Raw genomic sequence first — 15273 nt, 5'->3', positions numbered from 1 at the left:
CTGCAGTAGGTAATTTAAATAAAAATAAAAAAGGAAAAAGCAAACTCGATAAACTTCTCTCACGAGTCACGATAGACTTTATTTAGAAACGCCGTTAGAGATAGTGTTATCACACCTACGTCCTACATCTTAATATATATAAATCTCGTGTCACAATGTTTGTCCTCAATGGACTCCTAAACCACTTAACCGATTATAATAAAATTCGCACACCATGTGCAGTTCAATCCAACTTGAGAGATAGGATAGTTTTTATGAAAAATAAACGTAAACATGTAGGTACCACGGGCGAAGCCGGGGTCATTTGTATACATTTGTATATAAGTAGTAAATTATGTTTAACTAGCAGCCCCAGCAGAGTGCAGATGTTACTCTACTGCTCCATTTCCGTGCATTTTTTCCATAAAAACCGTAACTACTATTATGCAGAATTTGTAGAGCCTTCTCAAGTTCTCGCTTATATGGCAACATATTGGGCGATTCATTTTCGTTTTATTTGACGTAGCCCAGTTCTTAGTCATCAAGAAAGTAACAAATATTAGGTAACTAGCTTTCCACCCGCCGCTTCGCCCGCGCAGTCAAAGAAAAACCTGCATAGTTCCCGTTCCCGTGGGATTTCCGGGATAAAACCTATCTCTATACCAAATTTCATGCAAATTGGTTCAGTAGTTAAGACGTGATTGAGTAGGCAGACAGACAGACAGAGTTACTTTCGCATTAATAATATTATAGTATAGATTTATTAGAACCAGTTAACAAAAATTCTATTGTTTGTTCTATTTGGTAAAAACCAACTCATATAATTTAACATAACAATATGATTTTTTTTAGTGCAGGGTTTGGTATATATATAGATGATATGTTAATGTAATAGATTCAATTTGTCAAGTCAAATAATCAGTTCTTTCGGCCCTAATCATCATCATCATCTGAGGCTCTACAGCCGCGAGTGGGCCTTGGCCTGGTCTAGTATTTTCTTCCAGACATCTCGATCCTTTGCCGGTTGCCCGGGTTCTCCAATTTTTCACATCTATCGTCTTTAAGTCTCGTTCCACGCGTCCTGTTCTTTCGGCCCTAAGGCCGTAGGTAATCGTTTTTCATAAAGAAATTAACTTTACAACGACCAACTAAGCTCGCTCCTTCTGTTACCTAACTAGTCTTCCACAAATAAGTAATTAAATAACTAGGTACCTAAGTACTACGTATTTACTTTAATTAAGGATTTGTACCTTTCTGTGTTTGATATTTTGTTATTTTATTGTATAACGTGTATTGTGTTATTTAATTACAAGTTGAATATATTTAAATTAATTAGAATGTTTGCCATTGCAGATAATACATATACATATATATAAGTTCCTCATTTTGCAACAATAGGAACAAATGCTTGAAATTCGTTTTATACGTTTTAATAACAATAGCTTTATCATCACTGCTGGTAATTTTAATAAAATGCCTACCTACATATATTATTATGAATAACGGAAATGAAAGCAACAGATTACAGAGCATAACATTATTAAAATGTATATATTTTATGATAACTTTATTGAATTACCATATTGTTACGTTCGCATATAAACATGATTGAATTACTTTAAATGATTTTAAATGCGTCGCGATGTATGCTGTGCTATTATTACCTAAGGCTGTGCGGGTTGCGCAAGGCGCGTACGCTCTAGCGAATGTGTTGACGCAGCGATGACTTAGATGGCAATAAAATATAATACTCTTTTCAGGGTTTCTCCTGTGTGGATCTACTGAATGCTGGCATGCGAGAATCTGGGGTATATTACCTGCAGATTCGTGGAACAACATACTGGTTCTTAAAAGTCTTCTGTGAACAAGCTGTAGCCGACGGCGGTTGGACGGTAAGTCCACACACATGATCTAATGTTTATGTTTGCAATTATACTGCCTCTTCCACTTCGATAATCAAATAACATCAGAGTATTTATGTAATACAACATATTCTTTTTTTAAGTAGATCAGTATTTAATTAATTATCTAAATTTTATCAGGTTATACACCGTCGAGATGACTATGGAACTCCAGCTGAAAATTTCAATAGAGATTGGAGCGATTACAAGAACGGCTTCGGTGACCCAAGCAAAGAGTTCTGGCTTGGAAATGAAAATATATACATGCTGACTAATAACGACGATTATATGCTTCGTGTGGAACTTGAGGACTTTGATGGTAACAAGAGGTAAATCCTAACCCAATATAGATATATTTTTAATTTTTATAGTAAGAAGTTAGGTATATAGTGATCGCTGTAAGTGTCGTGAAGTTACTAAAAAAATTATATTTGCATATACAATTATGAATTAACATAATAGGTATATCCAGTGTCGCGTCTATCTGTTCGCGATAAACTCAAAAACTGCTGCCCCGATTTTCATTCTGCTTTCAGTTTTCATCACTGGATGTTGAGTTCTAAGGTTAGATATATCAATCGTGATAGAAATATCTTCAAAGTACCTACTTAACTCGTTCTCTTTCTTTTTTTATATCAGTAGATAGGTAGGTAGGTATCTATGGATTGACAGTCTTGTTTAAAGCTTGTTTATTTATAAACTATTAATTTTTAACAGATACGCGCAGTATTCGCACTTCAAGATTTACTCTGAAGCGGAATACTACAAACTAGAGATAGATGGGTATGAGGGTAACGCTGGAGACTCCCTCAATGATCCGTGGTACGGATCCAACAACAGTCCCTTTTCGACCTATAACAGGTGAGCTTACAAACGACTTATACCTACCAAAATATGCCTTACTAAAGCCAAACTATAAAGTCTTGGTTTAACTTTAGCGAAGATTAGCTGTTCTTACCTATCTATGGTTTAACGCTAAAACATGTTTTGTAATTAGACTTAAACTTTTACTTAGACCATTATTTTAATTTTAAGACCCGGTGTTCAGTAAGTCCGTGTTTTGTAATAATGCGATCTATGTTTTAGTATAGTATTAGTATGTGACAGCATGAAAAATACATGTAAATAATAAAAAATTCCAAATAGACTTGAACAAGCCTGTTGAGGAACAATTATTTGAATGTACATAGATTTTACATAAAATTAACTTGTCCTCAATTTTTCATTGTATTACAGAGATAATGACAGATCGTCATTAAACTGCGCGTCAATGCTGAAAGGTGGTTGGTGGTGGAAGTCATGTGGACGTGGTCTCAACGGCTTATATCTTCATGACCCACAAGATCTTACAGCCAGACAAGGTATAACGTAACAAAAAATAAATCACAAAACTAATAAGTAATTGGACACACGATTGTTGCATATTTCCTTACCTTTAGTGAACTGTGAACTTCGTTCAACTTAGTTCTTTTACTGTTTACTCTTTGACGAATGTTGCTCTAATGAAAAAAATCCCTAAATACTATTATGTAATAATATCAAGCTTTATTTCTTAGTTTGTAAAAACACAGTACCTACAAAACACTTTTTTACAGGTATCGTGTGGTTCCGTTGGAGAGGTTGGGACTACACCCTGAAGAAAGCATCCATGATGATAAAGCCGAAGGGCATCCAACCAGCAACGTGAACCCTTCCAATGTGACTTCAAGAACTAAAACTTTTACTCAGCCTCTGTTTTATTCGTATGTGGATTCTGAACTAAATTAACTGACACAAAACAGTACTTACGCTTATTTACGAAATATTATCTCATCTAGCGTAGTCATATTACAAAATTGTAATGTTGAGAAATACCTACCTCGTACCTATTGTTTCGGTAGGTATCTATTTTCTTTTAATTGTTTAATAATATGTATTTACTTAATTAGGCAAAATGCATAAAGGCATAAAAGCTCGCCTTTAATAATAATTGAGAAATCGAATCCACGTAACGAACTAGAACATAGCAGGCAGCTCATCGTTCAAATTGATATACCTATAATTATTACTTAATCATTCAAATGTCTATGTAAATAATTCCCTTTGACTCATTATCACAAAATCACCATTGTTGTCTTCGTCATCAAACCAATTATCCCTGTATTGTAAATAACAGAACCTGAATGCGCTAAATATGTGCCACAAAACTCCCAATTTTCATTAATTTATTATCATAACTTGATACATATAAATTCGTTAATTAGCTTTATGATATTAGTTGTAAGAGAAAGATAAAATTAAGATGTAAATAATTGTAAATTTATTGTAATAATTCAAATATTATTTGGCGAAATTAATGTCGCTCCATAATCTTCCGTCTCCGTTTGTAATAATGTACTCAAGATGTACTCTATGATCTTCCGTTCATTAAAACGGAGGTTATAAATTATAATGTGTTGTCCCTATTATATGTTGCCAACATATACATATAAATGTAATGTATATCTGAATAACTTGCACCTGGCATAGTGGTAATCTATGTAATATGTATCGCCTAATTGGAAATGTTATTGAAAATTTGTATTTTATTAAGTAGGTAATGCAAGAAGTAATGTATTTTAATTTGGGTCTTGATTGTAAATAAACAATGTTGGTATTTTTATTCTGACTGAAATTAAAGGTCTTTGGACAATATTCCAGAGTAAAGCATACGACACCCTGTGATGGCGGGTGCTTAAAAATAATAATATAGGTATAATATATATGTATCGCCAAAAGATCATTAGATTTTTTCTAGTTTTGACACAAATTACTACAAGGCAACAGTAATAATTCTTACTCCTAAAAATATTATAGTTATATATTGTAATATGCTTTTTGGAGTTAAATAAGCACCATTATGTCAGGAATTTCAAATCTAATAGGAGATTAAGAAAATACAAGTTAAAAGCCAATTAAATTTATTTCTATTATTTAATGAACAAGTTTAAAAGGTAAAATCATTTAAATGACAGTAGTTACCATAAAAATTGTATTTTTTTTAAGATTCAAGAAGCATTCAAAGCAATTCCGCCACAAATAATATTAATTTAAATCTAATGGTAATACTTATTTATGATACTAATGATTTTTACCTTTGACGCCTGCTCGAACAAACATCTGTTTGAAATGTATATTTTTATAATATATTTACGTATGAAAATAAATTTAGTTTTTATTTCACAATTGTCGAATTATTAATCAGATAAAATCAGATTCGCTACCGACATAGACGCCTAAAGTTAATTCTACCTACAGAGGAGAAAGCAGAACAGCACGACGACAAATGTAACAGGAAGTTACTATAATCACATAACATGTCTGTTAAACGCATAACTCTATTGAAACTACTTGTATTATATGTACCTATAGCCTATACTTCTGAACCAATTCACCGCTGTGGTTTTAAAGTAAAGTCAACCATCCCGACGACAAGGGGGTCACTAATTACACAATAGATATAGTATAATGGCATGCCTAAGTCCTAGCATGGGCACAAATGTGGCTGCCAAAAGTAGTTTCCTAATCCTTACAATTAAGACGATGATTTTTTCGTCATACATACGATTTATCGCTTTATATATAAGTAGTTTAATTAAGTTGAATATACCTACATAATTTATTTTGCCAAATCACAATCAGATTAATATACATGTATTTATTTACAGAGGATATCGTATAATTAAATGCGTAACATGCGTTACGTTAAGAGAAGATTTTTTTATCTTAAATTTAATAAGTAATTTAAAAACATAACTGTACCCATCATGTGCATGGTCTCAATCAAAATTACATTTACCAAAAATGACAACGTTTTAATACTATTGAATGTTTATCTAGCACATTATCTTATTTTATTAGTTTTTCGCTACATTACAAATTACATATTATAATTAATTTTTAATTCCGAAAGTTTACTAACGTTTACGTCAATGTTATGCAATGATCGACAAAATGTTCTCACTTATATTCGTTTCCAATGAACGCTATTGAATACCAATCAGTATGTGCACTACACTGAGGTTCACTCGGGCTCCTTGTTTGGCTCGCGCTTGTTGGCGTCGTCGGGAAGGTTGAAGAACTTGCTGACGTCGAACTCGTCGCCGTCGAGCAGGTCGTCGCGCGGCATGTCGTCCACCTCGAGGAAGCCGTCGTCGACCATGCCCTGCACGTCGTAGATGTTGTTGCGGTCGAAAGTGGGCGGTAGGATCACGTCCTTGAGGATCTCATCGGGCTCCATGAGGCCGAGGCCGAGCGAGTCGTGCGTGTCCATGAGGCTGGGCTCGAACATGTCGTGCTGGCCCAGCGGGTACGTCTGCAGCGAGTCTTGGTTCTCTGTGAATATGGTATCTAAGTCGGCTAACGTATACATATTTTCCGAGTCGGGGAGCACTCGGGAGGGACTGGACTGCGAGGAGGTGCGAGCGTGACGCTCGCGGGCGGGATGGGCTCCCGCCCTTTTTTCGTGTTATACTTTTAATTTCTTTTGACACTTCTTCGAAATACGCTCCTTGGCCTTCTCGTAGAGGGGAACCAGCTTCTTCTCCTCGGCCAACACTTTGAGCAGTGTAATTATGAAGGGCAGGTAGTTGTGCCTCCGCCTCACCATTTCTTGTTTATATTTGCACATTTTCGCGTCTTCGAACTCTATTAGCATTTTCAGTCTTCTGATCTCGTTCTCGACGTCGTCTGTCTCCATGCCGAGCATGTTATTTTCGTTAAGTAACTCGTCAATTTGACGTTCGTATACCATTTTTCTGTCCGATACGATCGCCATAAGATTAAAATGCACTTCACCTTCAGTATATCTGCAATAAAACATTCAGGGTGAAATTTCATAAATTATTAAAAAAATATATTGAAAGAAATATCGTCCATAAACGTACGTGTTAATTCTTTTAACAATGATGGGGCGAACGACGTTCAGCCAATCCTGATCGGCACCTACTGGGCCATGATCAATGGGTCCTTCGCGTAGACCGTCCAGTTCGTACAATCGCCCGTCAATAGCCGTATATCCAACAAAATGGTATGCGTCTTCGTCCTAGAAAAGATCATAGGTAATAAATTATACATTTACTGTACAATAACTGTTGTTTTTTTTTCAGATATTTCGCTATGCAAAGTATAAGAAAATAATGTTTCTTGTAAACTAGTTATTTTATGCCAAATAATAGCATGGAGAAAAAATCATACCTTTACTGGCATTTTCCGATCAATCTCGAATAATGTCTGTTGTGCCATCGAGTTGTGAGCCGCTCGAATCGTCTGCGAGTTGCTGAGAGTGAGCCCACGCATTTTGGGGTCAAATGACATACTGAACTCCTTCAGCTTAGTCAGTTCTGGGCCCAGATCGACGTCTGGGTGGTTGCAGTTTAGTAATAAGCTGATAACTGCTTGTGTTGCACACGCATTGTTTATAACCTAAAATAATTAATATATTAGGTAACTAAAAAACACATTTTAACTCAATAATTTTGCATAAATTGTGTGACCGATCCTTGATATTAAAGTTTACAGAGTGTGAATTACTGGCCGTTTAAAGTGCGTCAAGATCGAGTCTAAAGGAGTCGATTACACATTTAAACTCAAATGTGTAAAAACGTGTTAATTATATTGCTTATGATTTAATAAACCATTCAAATAGTTTTTATCGTTGACGAAAATAGATCGATTAATAATCCATATTTTACGCAGAAGTCACATTATATTGCTATTTATAAGTTTGAATACTTTATTATGAAAGCTATATTTTTGTATACTTTGGATGTACCTTATGTTCATGTTTTACGTAAGTGCATTATATATATTATACAGCAATAGGATGATTCCTATAACTAATTATTATTATCTGCCCAGTCTTACCTGCTTCGCAAAATATATTTTCTGAATTCGATCATCTGTGACAACGGAGTTAGATGGCTCCTCATGTTGAACATATTTGAATAAGAATATAAGTCCGTGTACTGGCCTAAAACATACTCAATCAAGTAATCTCTTCATATTTAAAATGATGGATAAAATGAGACATTGAATAAATTGTAAGATAAATTATTATTATATAAATTCAAAGTCTACTACAATTAAATAATGGTTGTCTCTTACTTTATAATCAGTCATAATTTCTTACCTTAAGTTTTCAAATATGCCGTCATCAATTGTCCACATTTCTTCAACTTGAACCCCCTTTACACCTATAAAATTGATAGTAAAAATATTGATTTAAATAACAGCTATGTAAAAATAAGTTATAAAAGAAATATAATAGGCAAAAAACATAATATTTATTTTAAGTCCCACTGTGGATATGTAAATATATTTTATAAGCTTATATTTAACTTGGAATGTGTGTATGTTTGAGCGAAACCTTGTAACTCAATTTCAATGTAGAAATAAAAACTGATTGAGTGGCATACCCAAGAAAGCAAACTTTCTGCTACTGCGACCTGCATAAATCCACCAATCAAAATTATAAAGACATTCTTTAAGTTGTAGATAGATATAATGAAGTAATTGATAAATTAAAATCAGCAATAGACGTGGCTCACGACAACAGACTATAGGTGCACTTTAGGGGTAGGGCTTAACTGATTTGATTTTATAAATTTATAAATTTATATGATTTGATTTTATCACATATGGGGACCTAACCTAAGCAATATATGCACGAGTGATGGGTTTTGGGCAGGAAAAAGCAAAGATTGTTAAATAAACTTAAGATTCTTTATTAGACGATGCGCGTAGTACGAAGGGTAAAGACGGAAGAGAGAAATTATAAGATGACACATAGGTATTTGACATACACATTTGTTTATACAAACTCTTTTCACCAACACTGGCCCTTAAACAAATGTGTAGGTACATAATTATTGTACAACATTAAACAAGTTTAGTTTTTACAATTTAAGAATTTAACAAATTTATTGTAAACCTAAACACGTTACAAACTTATAATGCTTTTCTTTAGTAAGTGGTTTTGTTAAAATATCGGCAGTCATTTCAGAAGTACACAAATAATTCAAATTAACAATATTATCTTTTACAACTTCTCTTATAAAATGATGCCGCACATCTATATGTTTCGTACGAGCATGATACATAGGATTCTTACACAATTTTTGTGCTGATTGGTTATCATTAAAAATCGTAACAGAACAATGCCTACCTAACAATTCATACAACAGAGTTCTTATGAATAACGCTTCTTTACAAGAATCTGATAGAGCCATATATTCTGCTTCTGTGCTAGAAAGAGCGACTGTTCGCTGTTTTCTACTTTCCCACGATACAGAACAGTTCCCAATTTGAAACACAAACCCAGTGTACGACCTACGATCGACCTCACACGAAGCCCAGTCAGCATCAATATACCCATTGATGTCTAGACCACTTCTACTAAAAACAAGTTTGTAGTTTACAGTACCCTTTAAATACCGTAGTACGCGTTTCGCGGCCTTCCAATGACGCTGATCATAACAATCATTATACTGGCTCAGCATGCTTACCGCGTGCGCGATGTCTGGCCTGGAGCTAACTGAAATATAATTTAAACAACCAATTAAATTTCTATATTCCAAATTCTCCTCCTTTTTATCAGCCTTTACAAGTTTCAATCCCGATTCCATTGGAGTTTGAGCTGGCTTACAGTCAGTCATATGAAAACGGTCTAAAACATTCTTTATGTAACTAGACTGATCAAGATAGATATTATCTTGGTTTCTTGTGATGCGCATACCAAGTATATGGCTGGCTGGCCCTAAATCCTTCATTTCGAATTCTTGCATGAGTTTCTTCTTTATTTCAACTTTCATTTGTGAATTTCTGGTTGAAAATAATAATATATCGTCCACATACAACCCAATGATGACTAATTCTTCACCATTTGATTTAAAATACACGCAGGGCTCTGAGGACAGTCTTCTGAAACAAAGTTTTGTAACCAACACATGGTTTATCTTTTCATACCAAGACTTCGAAGCTTGCTTTAGGCCATAAATTGCTTTATGCAATTTATATACTTTATGCTCACAGCCTTTTACTTTATAACCTTCCGGTTGTTCCATGAAAACTTTTTCTTGCAAATCTCCATTTAGAAAAGCAGTTCTTACATCCAAATGATCGATATCCATCTGCTTTTCAGCTGCTAAAGCCAATAATATGCGAATAGTGGAATATCGAACTACTGGAGAAAAAGTTTCCTCGTAATCAATTCCATAGCGCTGTGTAAAACCTTTAGCTACCAATCTGGCTTTATACTGCTTTAGATTTCCATCAAGATCTTTCTTTTTCTTAAAAACCCACTTGCACTTAATCGGTTTTTGATCTTTAGGTGGATCAGTTAATGTCCAACATTTATTTTTAATAAATGATTGATACTCATCAGCCATTGCTTTCTTCCAGTGAACAGCTTCAGCCCCTCCTAGAGCTTCTTGAACTGTCTCTGGTTCATCTCCAATGCAGGTCAGCATTGCAGTACACGCACTGTCATATTCCGATTTATCCATCGCATCTTCAAGTGTCGATTCACCTGGAATGTAAGTGACATCGGAAGGATCAACAAAACTACTGCTGTCAGAGTCATCTAACTCAAAAATACACTGTCTTCTGGGATTAGTTACAATCTCATTTTCTTCCCCTTTTTCTGGTGATAGTGAATTTTCAGACTGTGCCACTTCAACATGAGAATCATTTGAGTTTAAATTCTCAGTCTGTAAATTATTTATCATCATGAAAAAATCACCATTTTCACATTTTTCAGTGTTTTTTGTATAGAATTTGTTTTCAAAGAAAGCAACATCCCTTGATTTAATAATTTTGCTGAGATTCTCTGGATCAATCAATCTATAACCCTTACTATTTTCACAATATCCTACAAAAATGTAAGGTTTACATTTTGAATCTAATTTCTTACGATTCTGTGTCAAGGCATAAACCACACAACCAAATATACGTAAATGGCTAAGATTCACCTTCTCATTAGTCCATTTTTCCTCTGGCGTGCTACCGTAGACTGCTTTTGTAGGGGACCGGTTCTTCAAATAAACAGCGGTATTGACCGCTTCTGCCCAGAACTGCCCATCTAAGCCTGCGTCTCGTAACATGCTACGAGCCTTCTCGACGATTGTCCTGTTGGCCCGCTCAGCAACACCGTTCTGCTGAGGCGAGTGCGGTATGGTAGTCTGGTGAATGATGCCGTTATCCTTCAAATATTCCTGGAATATAGAATTGACATATTCGCCTCCATTATCCGTCCTCAACAATTTTATTTTTCTATTGGTTTGGTTCTCCACCATTGCCTTGAAATGTTTGAAGTTATCGAAAACTTCACTCTTATTTTTCAGAAAATAAATCCATGTTTTCCTACTACAATCATCAATAAACGTGAGGAAGTAACTAGCACCACCGAAAGATTTCACTGGCATAGGCCCGCATAAATCACTGTGTACAACACCTAACAGTTCATTTGACCTACTTTGTGCCTTCTTAGGAAAAGGTAATTTGCTAAGCTTCCCCTTAACACAAGCTTCACATTGACTGAACTGTGATTTATCATAAGTAATACCACTAGCCATACCTTTCATTAACAAATGCATACTCCTCATATTGAGATGTCCTAGTCTCCTGTGCCATGTCTCCTGCGTAACAGAGTTAGCAGCCGCCTGGAAACTCAGCTCAGTTTCTTTCTTACAGCTCTCAGATGCTTTCTTCTGCACTAAATCTTGAGCTTCTGTATTTACCTTGGTAGTCGCAGATTCTACACTATTCCCTGAAAACATAGAACAGCCACCACATCCTACCACACACAGATCACGCTCTCTAACAGATTCTGCAGTTTCTAATTGATAAACACCATTTTTATGTACAGCTGTAGCTGCTAGCTTTTTACCATAGAATATATTACAACATTTTTCATTAAAAATAACTCTAAAACCCTTCCTAGTTAACGCACTGACTGACAACAAGTTTGTAGCTAAATTCGGTACATGATAAACTTCACTGATTGTTTTGATGCCTAATTTCAAATTTACTTTTACATCACCACGACCAGCAGTAAATAGTTTTTCACCATTAGCCACCTTGACTTCAGACACATAACCAGGAACAAAGTTATTTAGTATATTCTTGTCATGACACATATGACTACTCGCACCAGAGTCTATTAACCATATATCATTCTGCACACAAGCTGATAATGCTGTCAATAGTAACTGGTTTGTTGAGCTCTCCGCCTTAACTGGTTTCACTGATTTACAGTTCCTCGAGAAGTGACCAAGCTTCTTGCACTTAAAGCATTTGATTTTCTTACGTGCCGCCACCAAAGCTGTTAAACTCGTGTCACCTTTTTCATCACGTCGTTGCTTCTCCTGCATGAGCTTCGCTTTGACCACTTCACTCGACAACTTGATATTAGAATTTTCAAGTGCCATTATGAGTGGATCAAAGTCTTGAGACAAGCCACTCAGTAAGAGAACTGCAACGAAATCATCTTCCAGAGGTGAACCAATATCGTTCAGCTGTTGACTTAGGTCGCTAATCTTCGCAACGTAAGCTTCCATGCTTTCACATTCGCATAATTTTGTTGCAAACAAAAGACGAAGCAAACTCAGTCTCCTTGACAACCCCTTGTCTTCGTACGCCTTTTGCAAATTAATCCATGCATCCCGCGCCGTCTCTGCGTTCCTTACATGCGTAAAAACCGAGGGCTTTACTGACAAACAGATCTTAGCAAGAGCTTTCTGAGATCTCTTCATATGAGCCGCATCTTTGACATCTTCAGTTTTATCTTCCGAAACGACGTCCCATAAGTCCTCGTGAATGAGTAGCATTTTCAGTTGGAACTTCCAATTACTGTAGTTTTCTATGCCGCTCAACTTCTCCACAGGAGTTAAAGTCGAAACCGATGTCGATGTCGCCATTTTTACATGTATGGACGGGCGTTTTAGTTTATTTATAAAATTACTTTTATTCTGCCAAAACTCAAAAATAATTATATACAGAGCAAAGATAACGTCCTGGGCCCATAACCTGATGGGTTTTGGGCAGGAAAAAGCAAAGATTGTTAAATAAACTTAAGATTCTTTATTAGACGATGCGCGTAGTACGAAGGGTAAAGACGGAAGAGAGAAATTATAAGATGACACATAGGTATTTGACATACACATTTGTTTATACAAACTCTTTTCACCAACAACGAGTTCGAGACTGGGCGAGGGTGCAGGGAATAAGAAGATTTTTCAATTTATTTGTGCATATGTATAACATCTCCATTACTCCATTCGGGAGAGGAAAATATAGAGAGGAAACCAACATGTTGAAGTATGAAAAGTTGATGACAAGTAACATCTACCAACCCACACCCAAGTGCGGGTTAGCAGGTGGTGAATTGGTGGATCCAGCATGGTGGATATTAGTCTACAACCCTCACAGAAGGCTCATGCGCTAATGATGTCGATGATAATGATATATTTTATCAACATTTTACTTGATTCGTGAAAGGCTGCATCTATATGCATGTGTACTATAAAACACAATTTGTTTCTATATACAAAATGTGTTAGTGTTTTATAGTATAGAAATGGCCATATTTAAGTAAATATGGAAATAGCCAAAGCCAAGTAGCTTTCATATTTCCTCTACTTAAGAACTTGCCAAGGGCTCTTAATATGCATCTATACCAAATAGTTTCAATACCAATATTAAATGATAGGTGCATAATGTTAAAAAAATCTTTAAGAATATTGAAAAGATTAAGAATTCTATGTACAAATATATTCTGCAAAATTTATATCTGTTTGTTTCTTTTTTCTTTCTTCCATTCTCTGTCTCACACAAAAACCAGCCAATGGAATTTGATATTATGTATCAGAACAAAACATGAAAGCTGTAGAAATATTAAATGATATTAATAAATAATAAATATTATTAATAATAAATATTAATATTTATTATTAATAATAAATATTAATTGCATCTTTTTGTCTTTTGATCTAGGCACTGATATGATAAAAATATTTAAAGTACATGCATATTAGAAAGTTATGAAATTCTTACCAAATTTTTTTATAAGTTCTGTAAATACTCCTGGATCACTTTCTATTAGACACCAATCACCGGCAGACTCCATGGTGAAGTCCTAATGGTAAAATATAATTAGGAAACTGTTTTATAATTTCTCTACATGTTGCTCCTTTCATCTATTTCAAAAAAAGATGAGTTACACAGTACAACTTTATTTTTAATGATTACTGTTGTTGTTTGATTTGGTGAACTGTTTTTTATGATTCTTTTTTTATTCAAAATAACTTACTGTTTTTTAGAGTGGTGCTATTTGCAAGCTTCCCTCGAATATAAAATTAATTGAAACTTGATGCACAAAATTCCCCCACTACACCACTTTTTGTCATAGAAGTCTGCCAGGCGCTACTATTTCCAGTTTGTGCCATAAATTAAATTTTATCAAGTGCTGACAATTTGAATGCAGTTTAATTTTTTTGTTTAAAAATAATTTTTAGCAACTTGAATTGATGCAATATGCTTTATGAATCTAATCAAAGCAAAAATTTATAAAACATAGCACTCATTAACTATACCTACCTATATAATATACATATATTAATACATACCTATATATATTTTGTTTAAAATTGTTATGTCTTCAATACACATTTATTACTACCATAGGTACTATAAACAAAATATTGCAACATTCATACAGATTATGGCTGTTCCAAATAAGGTAAATGTGCTAGCCTTTTTTACATTAATAGACATTATAAGTTTGACCACAGTCCCACCTGATGGAAAGTGGTGACAAGGTCTTAACTGCTAAGTTACGTAGAAAGTATTTGATAATTGGTCATTTGAATGTACTTCTCTGGAAAGATAGACGCCGGCAGGGAATTCCACTCTTAGTTCGCAATAAAAATGAAAGCGTGCTGTGCGAGCAAATTAAATGCACATTTTATTTAATACATTCTTACAAATCGCGAGGTGATTATGTCAATTGAGAACAATTGTTTTCTTTTCAAAAATATGTTAGTTAGGTAGTTACATCGTATAAATTTATTGATTCTAATCACATTCTAATCTAGATCTAGAACAACTCACCCGGTGTCGGAATAACAACAAAATCGATATTTGAAAACAAAGTATAAAAAAATTCTGTATGGCGTAGTTTCTAAAACATAATTGAACTTACCTGGCTCTATATCCCTGAGTATGTGTGACTATAGAAAGCTTTTAAGTAGAAGGATCATAAAAATGGTAAAAATACGATCGTGACGAGACACAATTACTATTATTTTTTCCTAAGATTTTTTCCATCACAAAATCACAATTCATGAAATCATGAATTCTGACTAGTGAGGTTCAAAAT

At 34.7% G+C, this 15273-nt stretch overlaps 2 protein-coding genes across 2 annotated transcripts in view; one reads left to right on the top strand and one right to left on the bottom strand.

The window, feature by feature from the left end:
• The window catches only part of LOC123705400 (angiopoietin-related protein 2), a 53232-nt gene extending 48970 nt beyond the window's left edge, over positions 1–4262 (top strand). Inside the window, exons 4-8 of the mRNA XM_045654146.1 lie at positions 1740–1871; positions 2022–2209; positions 2598–2741; positions 3117–3241; positions 3476–4262. Of these exons, the coding sequence (XP_045510102.1) occupies positions 1740–1871; positions 2022–2209; positions 2598–2741; positions 3117–3241; positions 3476–3567 (681 nt within the window). The 3' untranslated portion in view covers positions 3568–4262. The remainder of the gene's footprint in view (positions 1–1739; positions 1872–2021; positions 2210–2597; positions 2742–3116; positions 3242–3475) is intronic.
• Positions 4263–6366: 2104 nt separating this feature from the next.
• LOC123705402 (ubiquitin carboxyl-terminal hydrolase isozyme L5) lies at positions 6367–15273 on the bottom strand. The gene is made up of 7 exons (XM_045654147.1): positions 15097–15273; positions 13950–14031; positions 8029–8092; positions 7764–7869; positions 7095–7322; positions 6785–6942; positions 6367–6706 (listed from the first exon to the last, which is right to left on the bottom strand). Exons 2-7 carry the CDS (start codon positions 14020–14022, stop codon positions 6367–6369), a joined length of 969 nt encoding a protein of 322 aa, XP_045510103.1. The 5' UTR covers positions 14023–14031; positions 15097–15273.

The sequence above is a fragment of the Colias croceus genome, chromosome Z, assembly GCF_905220415.1.
Source record: "Colias croceus chromosome Z, ilColCroc2.1".
NCBI lineage: Eukaryota > Metazoa > Arthropoda > Insecta > Lepidoptera > Pieridae > Colias > Colias croceus.
The sequence above is the reverse complement of the archived record's forward strand: the minus strand, read 5'-3'. Positions and strand labels throughout refer to the sequence as shown.